Source organism: Rhopalosiphum maidis, chromosome 3 (genome assembly GCF_003676215.2).
Source record: "Rhopalosiphum maidis isolate BTI-1 chromosome 3, ASM367621v3, whole genome shotgun sequence".
NCBI classification, from domain to species: domain Eukaryota; kingdom Metazoa; phylum Arthropoda; class Insecta; order Hemiptera; family Aphididae; genus Rhopalosiphum; species Rhopalosiphum maidis.
In genome coordinates this window covers 63,848,730-63,865,542 of record NC_040879.1, presented here as the reverse complement: position 1 = coordinate 63,865,542, position 16,813 = coordinate 63,848,730, and the positions used below count along the sequence as shown (strand labels likewise).

Here is a 16,813-nt window from a genome sequence, read left to right as displayed (position 1 = left end):
TACATAATACATGACGTAGTGTGTGAAATCTTACGTGATATTGTTTTGTCTGAATCGTTTAGCCGAATAAATTCCTTATGAACAAACGCGAATGCGAATCTCTATCATTACCTATGCATAATCTCAGGTTTAGGTGTACCTACCTACAACACGTTTACCGTGAATAATAAATCGAAAACGTGTCGGTAATTGTCCGACCGACATATCCAAAACAAAAAACGTACGGATCCGTCTGCGTTGTAACTTACAGACACTTGCATATTAAAACGTTATGCCGTGTATGGCGTGTTCGGCGTTTAAGAGTACTTCGAATCGAAACGAAATTACAACCATTACGAACCAAATTGTTCGAATAACGTCTACACGTATCGCGACGCAATGCTATACAGTAGGTCGGCGGTACTTAGTATAATTTAATGTTGTGTACACACGTCACACGAAAATTGAATAAACACGCAACAAGCTTGCGGTTTATTCGTTATGATTTTTTATTTTATGTTTATATATATATATATATCATCATTATCACGTTGTGTACATTTGATATGTTTTTCGGTTTCATGGTTAATTAAAAAAAAAAAATTCTTTGATTTAAATGTATTATGTTTTATGTATATCGAATTGTTAAATCTATACGGGAAAAAAAAACCGTATCATTATTAAATCATGTATATTATGTTAAAAAAAATATTTTCAATACGTAATAATATAATAGAACGACCGTATTCACATTTGGCTATTAATATAAATCTATTATAGTCGGTACAATGCTATCTGAAAGGTTAACTGAAACACTAATTATTTGAAATTAATTATTTTCTGTTTTATGCAGGCATATCATATAACTATTATAATAGGAACGACGTACTTATAAAATAACATAAATTCGCATACGTATCCCAAATTTCCAACCCTCAATCACAATACCGAATTTAACCTTTGAAATTCACTCGTTTTGTTTGTGAATGTTTTGCAATAATATCAATAATAATAAAACATAAATTTTCAATTAAAATATTGTTATCACATTATTGTTGTCACTAATTGAGTATTATTTTATTGCTAGAAAAAAAATTCTAAAATAGAACGAACATTCAAACATTTTATAAAATAGAATAATACATACTCGTATGATAATATACTATTGATAAATTGTTATATTGCATAGTGCATAATGAATAATGATTTTGAAGTTTATCCACAAAGTCACAACAATTATAGCATATTATTAAGTGATTTTAAACCCAAGACTTTCTCTATTCGTTTTAATAAATGAAAACTGGCACTTTTTTTTAGTGGAAAGGCAAAATTGCATTTAATACTGGTAGTATTGATAAGAATCGTAAAAAACGTTTGCATAATATCCAATCAAAATAATAATATTTTCCTATGAGAGTATTTAAGATGGTTAAAAAGAGTTTGCTATTTGTTTCATCTAAGCGTGATATATCGTATAAGTAGGTTAGGTATACCAGAATATACCTTCATATATTGTATACTATATATAGTATTAAAGTTGATTTTGTATCTGACGCAGCTTCAAATGTGAAATTCATAAGTTATAACAGTATTATAATATACTAAAGGATTTGAATTATTTATTAAGTATACTTAGTAAAAACTTTATACGGGTTATTCAAATTATTTATTTACTTTTTTTTTTTTTTGGAAGAGGTAACATTTTTTTTATCGAATCACAATAACCTAACACTACCCATCCACTAACTCATATTCAAATTCTAAAAAAAAAGAAGAAAAGAAGAATTTTAATACGGCACATGCACATTTTGTTTTTGAATTTATAAAATAGTATGTACTTATTATTTATTTTTAAGATTTTAATTATTATTTCATATTATCCTCGTAGGACTGCATTCATTGTTATTATTGTTATATTGTATTAAGTACGCTATTTCAGTCGTATTTGCTTATTTATCCTTTGATGGATAATAAATATAGACCAGCAGCGTTCCAACTTCTCTAACACGGAAAATCAAATATTATTTTTTTTAATAGTATGTCATTGGCGCACTAGATACAAATTTCGATTTAAATCAATTTATTATAGTATAGTTATATATGAGTAATTCGATAAAACAAATTATTTAATTTTTACTTTATAAATTATTAGATTTATACATGAAGCTTACAAATACGTAATACAATATAACAATTTAATCCATTAGATCGTAAATTATATATATAAATATATGTATCCAGACACCGTATAAGAATATAATTACATATAATGTATGTACTGATGGCTTATATTTGATACATATGAGAGATTATAGATATTTTACATTATATTTTATCAAAGAACTCTAAAAACTTAGTAAATCATTGCTATTTTTTATATATTGTATGAACCCATATAAATTGCTAAATATTAAAAAATTATGTATGAGTAGAATAAACTAATTTTATCAACTGTTTTAATTTAAAAACTAGTTATAAACTCGTGACGATTAGTTATAAATCATCGTGTTTAGGTAGAAAAAAAATATTGTTGCAGAACATGTGTGTAACACTGTGTACTTACTATGCGATCTATCTTATCTTAATCCTTTGCACGGTTGGAGTTTCCCCGTGACAATTTATAGCAGGCACCCACCACTATGCCTTTAACCACTACACTATACACAACAAGCAATAAATATTTTCCGCAACCGAAACTTTTAAAACCGCCCATTGTGTATACCATCGTTGTTGTAATAATACTGACCATCGATAGTTTTAATTAGGTTATAGTCTGGGCCGGGGTGTCTTTCGTCGTACATAAAAATTAAACATACGTAATATCATAAATATGTAGTTTATTTTATGATATAATTGCAATAATAATCTATGCCTAAACCATAATGATATGTTCATATAGTGTTCTAATCAAGACGTATCCTTTACAATTACAGAGTGATAGTTCTTTGGAAACTTTGAGTTTAGATAGTAAGCTAATTTATGTACACTATATACTAGTTTATGTGTAAACTTACTCAAACGAATATAAGAAACTATAATATATTTGGTCTTACTATAACTTAAAATATTTTATTTTCATCAGACCAAACGTACATATACATCATATTCGACTATTCGTGCGATTTCACAGAAAATGATTATTTAACATATTGTTAATTCTTAATTCAACGTTTTTAAACGATTCTAAATCATAAATTGTAATCGGTATCGAAAAATAAAATTTAATATTTTAATCATAATATGCACTTTTGGAATGTTGTATGATATTTATACAAAACAAAACTTTTTCTCAAGTAGTGCAGTTCAACAGACGTCGTTTCTAAGACATCATATGGTGATTAATATAAAAAAGTTAATATTATCGTTATTATTGCAGTGTCTAACGGTTCAATTTAAGTGATGAATTGTATGTGCTGAATAAAACTAAATGCGTGTATAGGCAATATTATATAACATAATAATATATGCATAGTTCTAATATTTCATGTATAATATAAAAAATAATACCTATATAATGTATAGTATACATTGTATTATTATATACTTATTGTTTTTATAATATTATCGTGTCCAAAGTTGTACGATAACGATTGCGTTGGTGCTACAGATTCAGATCGATTATAAATGATCTTAGCCGATAATAGTATGTTTTTATATATAATTTATCGGCTATCACATTATAATTTTCATATCACGAGTTGATAATTCATAAATTATCTAATCGTTAAAATCCACTACAGTAAAATTCTAAAAATAAAATGCAAAAATAAAAAGGTAGGCAAGTAGGTTCCGCTCTATTAAACATTAGGTATCGATTGGGTTACTATTATAGGCGTGTTAAACTTGAATTCGATGATACTGCATTGCATACGAAAAACGATTCTGAACGAAGACGGTGTATAGAATCTAAAAATAGATTTAATTTTAAAATAAATTATAAATGCTTTTGTCTATAGTAAAATTTATAATAATATAAATTATATAAAAGTTAAAATCCGGTGAATAATAATTTTAAATTTTAAAAAAATAGCTAAAATATCGTCATCTATCGTTAAAATAAGTAAATTTGTCCAAATTTAAACTTAAACTGTCTAAAAAATAATAAAATGTTTTTATACACTGTTTAGATTTTATAATTTCTGTATTGACTATATTTATGAAAAATCTTTTATTAAATTTTAAAACTTAGATACATAAGGAAAAGTTTCTATGAATTTATAACAACAAAATAGTTTTCAATTTTTTACGATTTTGACGAATTTTGTCGAAATTCTAACTTCAACTACATACAAAAAAAAATTGTTTTTATGTATTTATATTTTATATAGATATATGAATAACTTATAAAGAATTTTGTATTACATTGTAAAGCATTTCTACCCTGTAAAAATAATATTTAATCACAATTTATAAAAAAGTGATAATTTTTTATGCCAATATCACAAAAATAGTCGAAATATTTTAAAAATGTTAAAGTAAATACAAAACGACAGAATAAGCATATTTTGAACATTTCAGGTCTACAATTATTTATTTTTGAGTTACACCAAAAAACTAATATCGATTTTGTCAAAAATTCAATTTGCGTAAAAATTTATAATTTTTTTTATTTATTGTTTTTCCCGATTATAAAGATAAGTGGGCACTAGGAATTTTCAAGTTTTTTCGTATCTTAAGTACAGTAATATATCCAATTTTATATCCAAAACTATCCTTCATTTTTGAAAATTGAAGCATTTTATAGACAACTTTTCTTGTACTCATCCATAAAAAAAAGTAAACATCAATAAAATCAATGCTCAGAATCTAAACTTGATAAATGTATGTGGAATAATAGTTAATCATAATTATAAGCATATTATTGTATAATTTTTTAAAAAATACTATTTTTATATTTTAAATTATTAAATTCGTGTGAAAATGTTGTAGGTACATAAATTCACTCTTAAATAAGTCATCGTAAGATTTTTTTCTACAATACACCATTTCTCCATAAAATCAAACGACGACCAGAAATGGCACTAATAAAGTGTTATTCAATTTATTTTCGTTTTATTAATATTTTGGTGAATCTTTAAGTTGTATAAATTAGGTTTCCCTAGAAATTGATGTGTGGCTTCTACTTGAATACTCGGTTACTGATAATAATATTATTTACAACAATCGCGGTATGCCGTTTCCGAATAATAGGTGGTTTGACGCACGTTATTGGTGTGACCCAAATAAATAAAACCTCGAACCACGTCCACTACGTCCATTGGTGTATTGGCTGTTTGCACCGGTCGGCTTTCAACGGCGAAAAAATATAATAATACTTCGACGACTAATAGTAGAATACGGTTCTTAATTAAAACGTTCAATTGTACTTCGACGGCGTGAAAATTGGTTTTGGAATGTTTAACAGTAGTTTTCAATTGTTAATTTCCACCCAACACTATTCAGCAGACAATTATTATTATAATTATTACTGTTATTGAATAAGTTATTGTTATTTATTTTTCAATAAAACATTTTTAGTATATTTTTTTTGCCCGTTGCTTGAACATAAAAACTCAAATTCTGCTTTTGAAATCAATAATCTAGGTATAGCTGCAAGAATTAATAATATTTTATTAATATACCTCTATCCTCCTTTTCTAATATGATCACATCACTTACTTTCATTACACCATTTCTCTGTACTCTCGTTGAATTACTTAATTACTGTAAACTTTTCGTCAAACCACGCAATCTAAAATATTCCCCATCTTATCCCCAGGTACCTCAAATCATCATTATAATTCATCCATCTATCGTCTCATTTTGATCCGCATGTAAAAAAAAAAATCCTATTCCAAATCTTATCATTATTCAACCATACAGGCTAAAATAAAACTTAGTCTACGGTTAAGCTATAAAATTTAATCGTTATTCCAAATAAACATCATCATATTATCATTCATTTTATTATAAATTAATATTTAATATTATAATATTGTGTCAATTTAAATTGAATATTTTTATTGTTAAAACTAATTGTAATTCAAATTTTATAATATAATAATAGTGCAAATAAATACAAAACCTAATCAATTACGTACAGCTGATGTTTTATTTATAACTTTTGAAATACTTGAAATATGAACTGAAATTGGCACCGATCTCAAATCAACAATGCTTTTAGCAATATAATATTACGTGTTATTATATATTATTATTGACTCGTATATTAAACCGAGTCAAATATCAATTAATAAATTAGCCAAGTTATAATGCGATCGTTTTAAAATAGATACATCAATGACAGTGGATAGTATTGATTGGCGTTTAATTAGAAATTCAATACGAAATAACGGTACTCTTGTATAGGCAGTTAAAAAATTTGCATTTGCGCAAAGTGTAATGTATGCTACATTATTCAGTATAATAATATGTGTTGAATTTTCGATAGTCAAGAATAACAAACATTATAATAATAATTGGTTTGACGGCTATAAAGCATAATAAAGTCATGTTTTCTTAAAAGAACAAAAACATACGCTTATGGTGATTATAAATTTATCATAATAATATTTTTTTTAGTTTACCGCTATTCTTAAACATTAAATTAAATTTCACAGAACATTACATGCAGGATTTTTGTATGACTCTATACGTGTAGGTATATTTTGATTACACTCAAACGAATTAAATTTCAAAAACGTCAACACGTGTACATAACATTAATTTTAGTATAATATGTATTCTATTCTATAATGAATTGCAATTTAATCTTTGTATGAAATGTTAAGAAATTAAATAATTATTTACGTAAATTCTACGATCAATAATACATACCTAACACTTATTGAGTATTTGACGAAATGTTTTAAGCTTCATTCACATTTGATAGAATAAATAATAAACTATTAAATATAATAGTTAAAAATATAAGATTACCATAACAAATTATTTATTATGGAACAGTAATTTAAAATTGTATTTCAGTAGTTAAAATTCTTAAATTATAATGAATTGGACAAATAATTGTGCCACAGAGCGTTTAGTTCGATAATCTATTTAATACACATCTATATATACATTTTTTATAATATATTCTATTCAACGAAACACCTATTATGATCTTATTTCTGTGATATTATATTGTACAAGAATATATATTTCTTATAAAGTATATTTTAACCTAGTAACGAAAACTTTTTTTAATTCAAATTATGCAAAAAATGACTTCACTTAGATAATCATGGTATAAGTATATAACATAAGTCAGCAGAAGATAAATGTCGGACAGAATGTTCAAATCTGTATAAAGCATTAAAATCACAATTTATAACAATTCATGTGACAAGTTGTGTATGTCACCCACGACGAGCATCATTCAAACGCACGATGCAAAACCTAGACTTTTGAAAACCCGAAATATAACAGTAAAACGTGCTGATTAATTATTTTCATATTAGTTAACAAAAACCTTAAATTTTCCATGGTAATATTACTAATATAATATTATAATATACTGAGTATGATATTATCCGATAATATTAAGTAAAAACGATGTATAGACATAGGCATTATATGTATATAGACAATATTAGAGATGCGTGTTCATTCGATAAATTATTTTTGCTTAAACGCGATGCATCTAATAGCATAACAGTGCAAAAGAAAATATTATATCCTAAAGGCCACAATTAATAATTGTAATGTTGACTAACTAGAAATCTGTGATTTATTGGTTTTCTGTCAAACAAAATAATAATAATAATAATAACAAAAAGCAAAAAATGACTTGAAAATACGGTTATAAGAGTGTGTCAAATTAATAGCAGCCAGAGAAACGTAGGTACACATTTTGTAATCAATAACTTGTACTCGTATGTGCGGGAAGAGAAAAAAAAAGAAATCTGAAAATACCCGCGTACGGCGTCGAAAACCATTTTCAAAGGCTGGTATTTATCTATGCTTTTATTTTTAAAAAACAAAGATAAGTGAAATAAGGTATTTTCTTAGGTCTAAGTGGGTGGATTTTCGGAAACTACTATAACACACGCTCCCACACTGCAGCACACACATTTTTTTCTTTTAAGGTTATTTTTTTAAATTAAATTAAATTAAATGTTAGTACTTATCCAATAGTATGTTATTTTAATTACACATTATATTATTGATTAGCATGCCATATTCTGTATTCTCGTTTATCGATTTTGTTCAAACAAAAATAATTAAAAATATTTTGTGCCACGCAAAAACTAAATAATAAGCTTTTTGACATCAATTTCCTATCGCAATAACAATACACCAGAGTACCAGGTCACCAGGCAGTCAATTAAAAAGAATCTAGTGACAGTTAAGTATTAACCAAACAGTCAAAGAATAATGTATTCGAAGTTTTTTATTTTCGTAAAAAAATCATTATATTAATAACTACCAACCAAATTCATGTTATAATTATGATGGATATTTTATTTATTTTGGCATATTTTAATATTAATATTATTTTGAATATTGTTTTTATTAGTAACTTGTGCAACATGTTATTCATTCTAGATAAACAAAGTAAATGGGTAGAAAGCACAAAAAAGTACGTTATAATAAATAATAATTTATTTTTTTTTTTTTTATTGCAATACCCATCAATTTAGTATAGAAAAAATACCTTATATAATTGTCTGAGTGACGAAAAATTATAATAAAAGCTAGGTAAACAGTTTATAAAAATGTTTCACGAAATTCACTTTAAGCGTTGTACAGTGCAAATAGAAATAATAAAATAATTACACAAATCAACGATATCCATACAGTGTACTTGTAGTTTTTAATATTAAATATTAATTTTAATAAAAACTACACGATATAATTTACATAATATCGACCGCATCGAAATAACGTTATTGGATGTAATATATCTACCCAGTTAGTTATATTTAGTTTATACATCATGATATTATGTAAAAATCATATTAAATTTTGGTAACAGCTAAACAAAAAAAATATATATATATGCATACCTTCATTTTTCATTCATTCATCTACCTAATAAAATATTTCAACACGACCGTATCACATTAAATATTTTATATTTTAAAACTTAAGTAATATTCATACTACTTTATCACAGTCAGATGCTGTGTGGTGGTTATGATGGCGGTAGCAATTAGTTTTATCTGTCAGGGGCGAAAATGATTTAATAACTCCTTTATAAGTACCTATTTGGTCACTATACGACTGCGGCTGTGGGCCGATATACACAATACGCAAGTGGAGATTAACTCAATTACAGTTGTATTGTATAATAATAATGTTATTGTATTTAACACAATATACTCTCCACGATATAATACGTATAATGCATTTTCCTATGACATATAAGTGTAGTAGAGAACAATAATTTTATTATTATGATTATTATTACGAGAAATAGTCATTGTAATGGTACTAATAATATGTGATGGTACTACAGTTAACACCGGGCTCGTGGTATGTATCCGCGAAAGTCCAATACACAATATGCGTATCTATCATAAGTGGTTACACAATGTTCACGCGCGTAAATCGTTAATTAATAGTTATTATACACATTTTTTTTTTTTTAGATTATCCTTAAAATACGCTTTATTTTAATATTTATCTTATATTATTAAAACAATACTTTTAAATTAAGTCATTCCTACTAATAAAACAAAACAATCCTTCTGTATAAAATATAATGTATACAAATATAAATTATAAATTTTATATTTTTATTATTACGAATCATTTGAAAAAAATACACATGAACTTGATGAATTATTTAGAATTTTTTTATGATCGAAAAAATGTTTGATAGAAATAATAGTATTCATCGAGTGAAAAACAATATAATTTTTAATATATAGTGAACCCACGTAGTTTTAATCACTTAACGGAATTAGAATTCGTGATGAGTAACAAATGTTAACTTATCTTTATCATCATATCTTAAGCATGCAACATATGATCTTGATCGGACAAATTACACTTTAAGTGGAATATATAAGTACGACGAATCGTTGGAAAAAGAATAGCTGAATTACACTGATGACTTATTATAATAGATATTGAGACTTACTGCCATGCATCGTGTTTATGTGCACTTTAATAGATAAATTTATAATTGCATATTATAAAATAAGCATTTCACAGAGATAAATTATGGGATAGTCTCAAGTAATAATATGCAATAAAAATAAGTAAGTTTACGCATGTATGTTTTATGAATATTATTGTTCGCAATCATTAAATGTTTCGAAATATATGCCGATTGCGATTTACGACATGTATTTAACGTTTATATACCTTTATTTGCATAAGGTTGGTTAAAATATTTGAACACACAGATAGTGTTTAATATACAAATAATAATTAGAATATTCAAATAATCAATTTCAGGGATCGGTCAGCTACTAACTGTGGTTCCGGTGTTCGATACTCCGGTTTTTTTAAGGGTACCGATAAAAATATCATCGCTTATTGTCATTGCATATTATTTACTTTCAGTGTAGTTTTGTTTTTCAATTATTAGTTTTTGGGTTGTACTAGTTAGGGAAAAATTTTGTTTTATCAAATGGAACTGATTAGCATAAAACACTGAATGTGATCATTCATTAATTATCCTTTGTTGATTTAATAACTGATATTTGTGGAGTTCACGAATTATTGCTACACAACAAACGACGGACTAGAGTAAAATCAGAAATAATTAACTTGTGTTATAGTGTAGATTAGTGTAGATTATTAGTTTCAAGCGAACTAGTCTCAACATTTATGTTTAAGTATTGACTGCAAAAAAATGATAATTTTTCCAAATGAAAATATTTTTATGGTTTCACAAATTATAGATTAAGATCAGCAATAAGTAACATATCTATGTTATATTCTCAAAAATTATTATCGTTGGTAATGCAAAAAATCGTTATTGAAATATTGAGAAGTTTATGGATGAAAAGTTACTTGTAAACTTACCTACTTTGTTGTGACTATATTTATAGAGATTGTATATTATAGGACATTAGATGAGAATATGCGTAATTTTTAATAGCTTCTGATTGAATTAAGCAATAAATTTGTTAGTTCATACAATGAGTTTAATTTTATAAATAAAATTACATTTTTCCTATCAAATTTATCATGGAGTATAAAGGCATTAAAATTAGTCTTTTTAAAATTTATAAAAAAAATTATTTTATTTTTATTTATATTTTACAATACTGATAAACTTTATTAAATACAATGTAATTTAGTACAACTATAGAAATAAATACATTTAGTACATATACAGAGCTGACTAATACGGAGGGGTAAATAAAGAAACAGTATCTGAAATCAGCCACGAAACGGACTTAGGGAGATAATAAAATAAGTTTGCGAAGAGTATGTTGTATGTAAAAGGATAGAAGAACAAATAATATGGTGGCAAGAAACATTGTGATTTACATAAGAAAAAGGATAGAATGTTGATTAGAAATGAAATATTTACCGTTTGTTTACGTTCCGCAAGACTCAAAGATGCAAGTGCCTGCAAGTAGAACTGGTGGAAAGTTATGAGGGAGAAACGATATAATATGTATTTTATGTTCGTTCACGCTAAGAGAGTATTGTTGAAAAGGTTTTTTTAAGAATAGAACCATACTCAAAGATAGAATGAAATATCAAATAAAAAAAGAACGGATTGATCAGTTTAAATTCCGTAGATACATGATTAAAAAATGTGGATGATTCACAGCAAAATACTCTGTAAATGCTTAAAAAAACACAAACCCGTATCAAGGTAAAGCCTAAAGCTTTAACTAATTTTTAGGGCTATATTATCAATGGAATAGTTTACTGGTGGTAGAAAGTTTGATGTACTCAGTGGATGGTTTAATTATGATACATCTCAAAATAATTGACATTGATTGTCGTTTTGAAATAGCTGTCAATCGGAAATATAATGAAAACGGAGAGGAAGATTTTCGTACTGGGTAAAGATTAGACATGTTTCACGGAGGCTAACTGATATGACCGAATTAACAAAAAAAGACAATCAGCCATCAGTTACGAAGAAAATACAGCAGCTTGAAGCAGATCAAAAGAAAGTTAGTTTCTATAGAGTATTAGAAATTTACCGCTGTACTGTATTAGATAGGTTAAAATAAAGTCGTGAGAGAAGAGGTTTACTAATTCTTAGACTATCCAATGTATAAATATTATTTCGATTAACACAGAAACAAAATAAATGATTAAACTGAAATTAGTCTAATTAATAACTAACTCATAGTTTTAAAATTGACAGGTAAATATCATAACACAATAAACGCCTTAATATAAATTATAAAGGCTCAGCTAGAATGCCTAGATCATTTCAAAATGCTTACAGAAATACCATCAGAACTCACTGACTTACTGACTTGATATAGTGGCATTTATGGAAAATTATCTTGGTGAATATTATCAATCGAAAAACGAGCATTGGAAAGGAGATAAAAGTGGTCGGCAGAATTATAAATCTTTTAAATACATTAAATCATGCATTTTATTCATTTAGAATTATAGTCTTAACCATATGTAATATTCTAAATTGTATAACGAAACATTATCCAACACAACTCGACCACTTTGCGACAGAGGATTTAGTTATAAATAAATTCATAATATTATCGCATTTAAGTGGTTGTTGATTTATGTTTATTAAATTAGACCGTTAATTACGTTGTTCGAATCGGAAACATTTTCAAAACTTTAATATTAATCAGCCCAGTACCAGTATCATCATATTATATCATACATCATAATATGACATTAAAATTATCGTTTATTTTTTTGCATAACGAGTTTAGAACTACGTGTTAATTTTAGTTACTTATTTATTCATTAAATTTTTGTTTTTATTTCGTTCACTTAACGGTTTCTCAGTTCATTTCGGAGAATATTTTTGCTTTCACAGATCTATCGTGGAGCCATACTCGGTCACCGTGATATCATATTGTTATCACAACATCGGTGATCGAATATCATATCAATGTTATGCCCAAAAACACAAACACGATGCATCACGGCGGTGTCTCGCGATATCGACACTCGACAACAACGAGTTACAGCACTAATTTATTACACTTACCTGCTTGATTGACGCATAACAGTGCGACTGCCAGCCATATAACATCGCGTCTAAGCACGCGACTGTTCATTTTGCCCGTGCGATTGCGATGAGCGTAATCTTCTGCAGTAGCCGTTCGGGTTGTGCGTTATGGAAGTACCGACATTACGTCGTTGCTACCGCCAAAATAATGTATAGACACCGATTGGATGCTGAAACACAAAACACGCGATGAGTATTATTACATTTACTCATTATTATTGTTGTTGTTGCAAACTTTAAGGGGGGGAGGCGAGGAGAGATGAAAACAATTTTATACATTTTCTAAGGTAGGAATTTTATTTTCAATCAATAATTGAGACCGCGTTGTTTATAGAGTTTTCTCTTACATCAGTTATGTGTCTCTAGTATTTATGAGTCAAAGTTCTGTCAATATTTTTTTTTTTCGTTAAACTAATATATTATTCGTGTTGTGACATATTTTATAGAAAAATAATAAGTATATCAATGTATGTTATACTGTCGAATAACAAAATATGGATTAATTCATGTCAAAGTGCTTACACGTTAAGTATTCCAATAATATATAGCTGTATTTGTTTCAGAAAATATACACGTTATGTTAACCACGTGTACGGATACCTATATGTATTCGAAACATGTTGAACTGAATTAATGTATTTTCAATTTCAGTTACTTGTACACATTATTTTGTAATTGTGCTAAGATTTAAGACTACCGATTTTTCAAGTATATGAAGATAATTATTTTTATTTTTTAATTCTTTATACACATATCGTCGTTACATTATTATATTACTATTGGTTTTCCATGAAGCGAGTTTCATTGAAACGAATAAAAATCGGACGTGACTGATAACAATTAGATACACTGTGAACTCACAACTGTACATCTTCATACTGGAATATGCGCATCGGGTCGCTGTATTCAATTCTCCATAGGTAAATAATTGTCCACTCGGGTTTCATTTAACACGATGGGAAAAACTACGACAGAACTGATATTCACACAATACGATTTGCGTGTGTTTTTTTGTTACCGATTATGATTATCTAACCCGGGAGCGAACTGATGACTAAAGACACTCAGATTTAAAATTTTAAACTTTTTCATAAAGTTGCACGATTGCACCAGACGCATGCAAGTGTACAAATGATATTTACCTTTAAAAACAATGACATAGCCGACTAGCCGATACGCGGTTCGACCGTTTTATGTAAATCTACCCTTTCGGACAAACTTATCAACCAGATAATTATAACACTGTGTAATAGTGACAATAGCGTAAGGACGCTGGACAGTGTAATAATATTATCGCACTATATTCGTGCCTAAACACATAATATCGGCCAAACGTTCGGAGGCATCTGGCCTGCCCATCGAGAAACGACCAAACACCACGCACTCGTGACCGCGTTCTCGCTCAACTTGCACATGTTACGAAGGCACAGCTTTGCGCCGATCGGAATGGCGTTTATACCTAATAATATAACATAGTATACCGTTTTTATCCGCGTAATAATAGCGACCGTTAAGAGTACCAATCGCCGTTTTGCAGCAAACCGATGACTTGGCCATTTCAAAGGATTTACCCATATTTTATGTACGGTTTATTTGTCGAAACGACGCTTTGACGTAATATAATTCTGCGTGATGGGTATAGGTAAAATCAAATTATAACGAACATTTTCACTCGATCCTCACATACCCATTTTTGGGTTGATTTATATTTTTATTTGCCGCCGTGATTTGTCATGTCATCAAATTTTACATTGAAACGATATTTCTTGTCTTCTATTTGAACGTACGTAATAAACGAGTGGGAACAATCATTAAAAAACATAAATTATTCAGTATTCTAAGCACGTACGTCGTATTAAGCGTTTTTCATCAAATTTACTTTGATTTGTATTACTGTAATATCTATCTACTAAGCTTTTGGTTAAAAATTATCTGTGATTTTTTTTTAAATTTATATATTTTTTACTAAAATCTTGTCCAACCAAAGCACTACATTATAAAACTAAATCAAAGACCACGATACTTTAGTAATATATTTTGATTTTTGGTTCATCACCAGTTGATACAATTTTAAAATATATGAAGTCCAAACAAACTAAATATATAGGTCAACAGCAGAAAAATTGTTTAGTTTTTGGTGCAAATTTGTTTTTTACTTATTGCATTTTAACAGAAAATCTCAGCATGCTTTGAAAAAAAAACATATTATATTATTTTAATGACCCACCCATTATTGTGACGATATCTATATTTAATATACGTATATTAAATAAAAAACACATTTTTTTTTTTTTAAAAAGCAATCAAAACTTTATTCGAAATCTAAATCAGACTGCATTGACCTTAAAGGGCTTTGTGCGATTTAGTACCTTAAAAAAAGGGGGCAATTTATTAAACGAGAAAAAGATTTATATTTTTACTTTTTATTTCGGTTGTGCTTTTAACTGTTTTCGATGCTTTTAAAAATATTAACTTTACTCCCGCACTTTGCGAGCAATACACTGTTCCGTACGGATGCAAAATAAATATCTGATGATGGTGCTTTATTGGACGGTTGAGTACTGTTATATATATACACAATGGCTCTCCGTAGTAATCGATTGTTTCAAGATAGGTGTTAATAGCGCGATGCATTAAAATTCATTGGTGTCGAAACGAATACAATACAATGCCTATATAGGTATACTAAGGACGAGAGTGAGTGCAAAATCTTACGGTATATTCTATTATTATATTTCGCGATTTCGTGTAATTTCATCCTTGAACAAGGGATAATGATGTACGCGCGCAAGCGTATATTATTATATATAATGCTATTTACTATACGAATAATATTAAACCGTCAAACGATGTCACTATCAAAATTGTCAAATGAGCATTTTAGACCTTTATTATATCGTAATGATCTAAAATCGAGGAATGGTAAGCTCATATTTGATAAGTAGAGACATCAACTAGAATATATTTTTGACTCTTGATAAATTATTATTATTTTTAAATTGTGTTATTATAGTATTGAAGTATTGAATCACTATAAGTAACGTACATAATAATAGTTAGATATACATCTTATAATAAGTAAAATTAAATGAAATTATATTAGACATACATAATTTAGTTTACGTTTAGAAAAAATATAAACCATCAAGGTACAATATTATTTGAAATTTAAAATATTTTTTAAAGTTTAAAAGGGTAATTTACAGTTCATGACATGATATACATTTTTAGCGTATTTTTACGCGTGAGAATGACTACTTAATCCAATATAGTTATTACGTTTTTCTCCGTTTGTATTTCCGATAAACAAATGTTCCACACATTGTTATACCTAATTATAATTTTGTCATTAATATATTTGTTAACGAACAACGGACGATTAATGACTAGCAAATACTAACACATGCAAATTGATCATAACTTGTGAAAATATTTATTATTCTTATTACTATTTTTATCCATAAAAAATAGTAGTAAAGTTACATGATAATAGATGATAGTATTGGTCTTAAAAATATTATATATATTTTTTTACATTAGTAAGTTTTTAAAAACTTATTTTTTTAAATACATTATATTCTATTTATAATTTTATCTTGATTACGAGAAAATGTACGGACTTAATTTAATAATGTATAACCGTTAATGAAGTAGTTGTTATTTTTATCAAAATGGATAAGGTTCAATAATTTCAGAAAAAAAATACACAAATAACGCATA

At 27.3% G+C, this 16,813-nt stretch overlaps 1 protein-coding gene across 1 annotated transcript in view; it reads right to left on the bottom strand.

Moving 5' to 3' along the window:
• Positions 1-16,813, bottom strand: part of LOC113556480 (Down syndrome cell adhesion molecule-like protein Dscam2) — a 273,062-nt gene that overhangs the window by 240,335 nt on the left and 15,914 nt on the right. The window contains exon 2 of the mRNA XM_026961446.1: positions 13,073-13,263. Within this exon, the coding sequence (XP_026817247.1) occupies positions 13,073-13,142 (70 nt within the window). The 5' untranslated portion in view covers positions 13,143-13,263. The remainder of the gene's footprint in view (positions 1-13,072; positions 13,264-16,813) is intronic.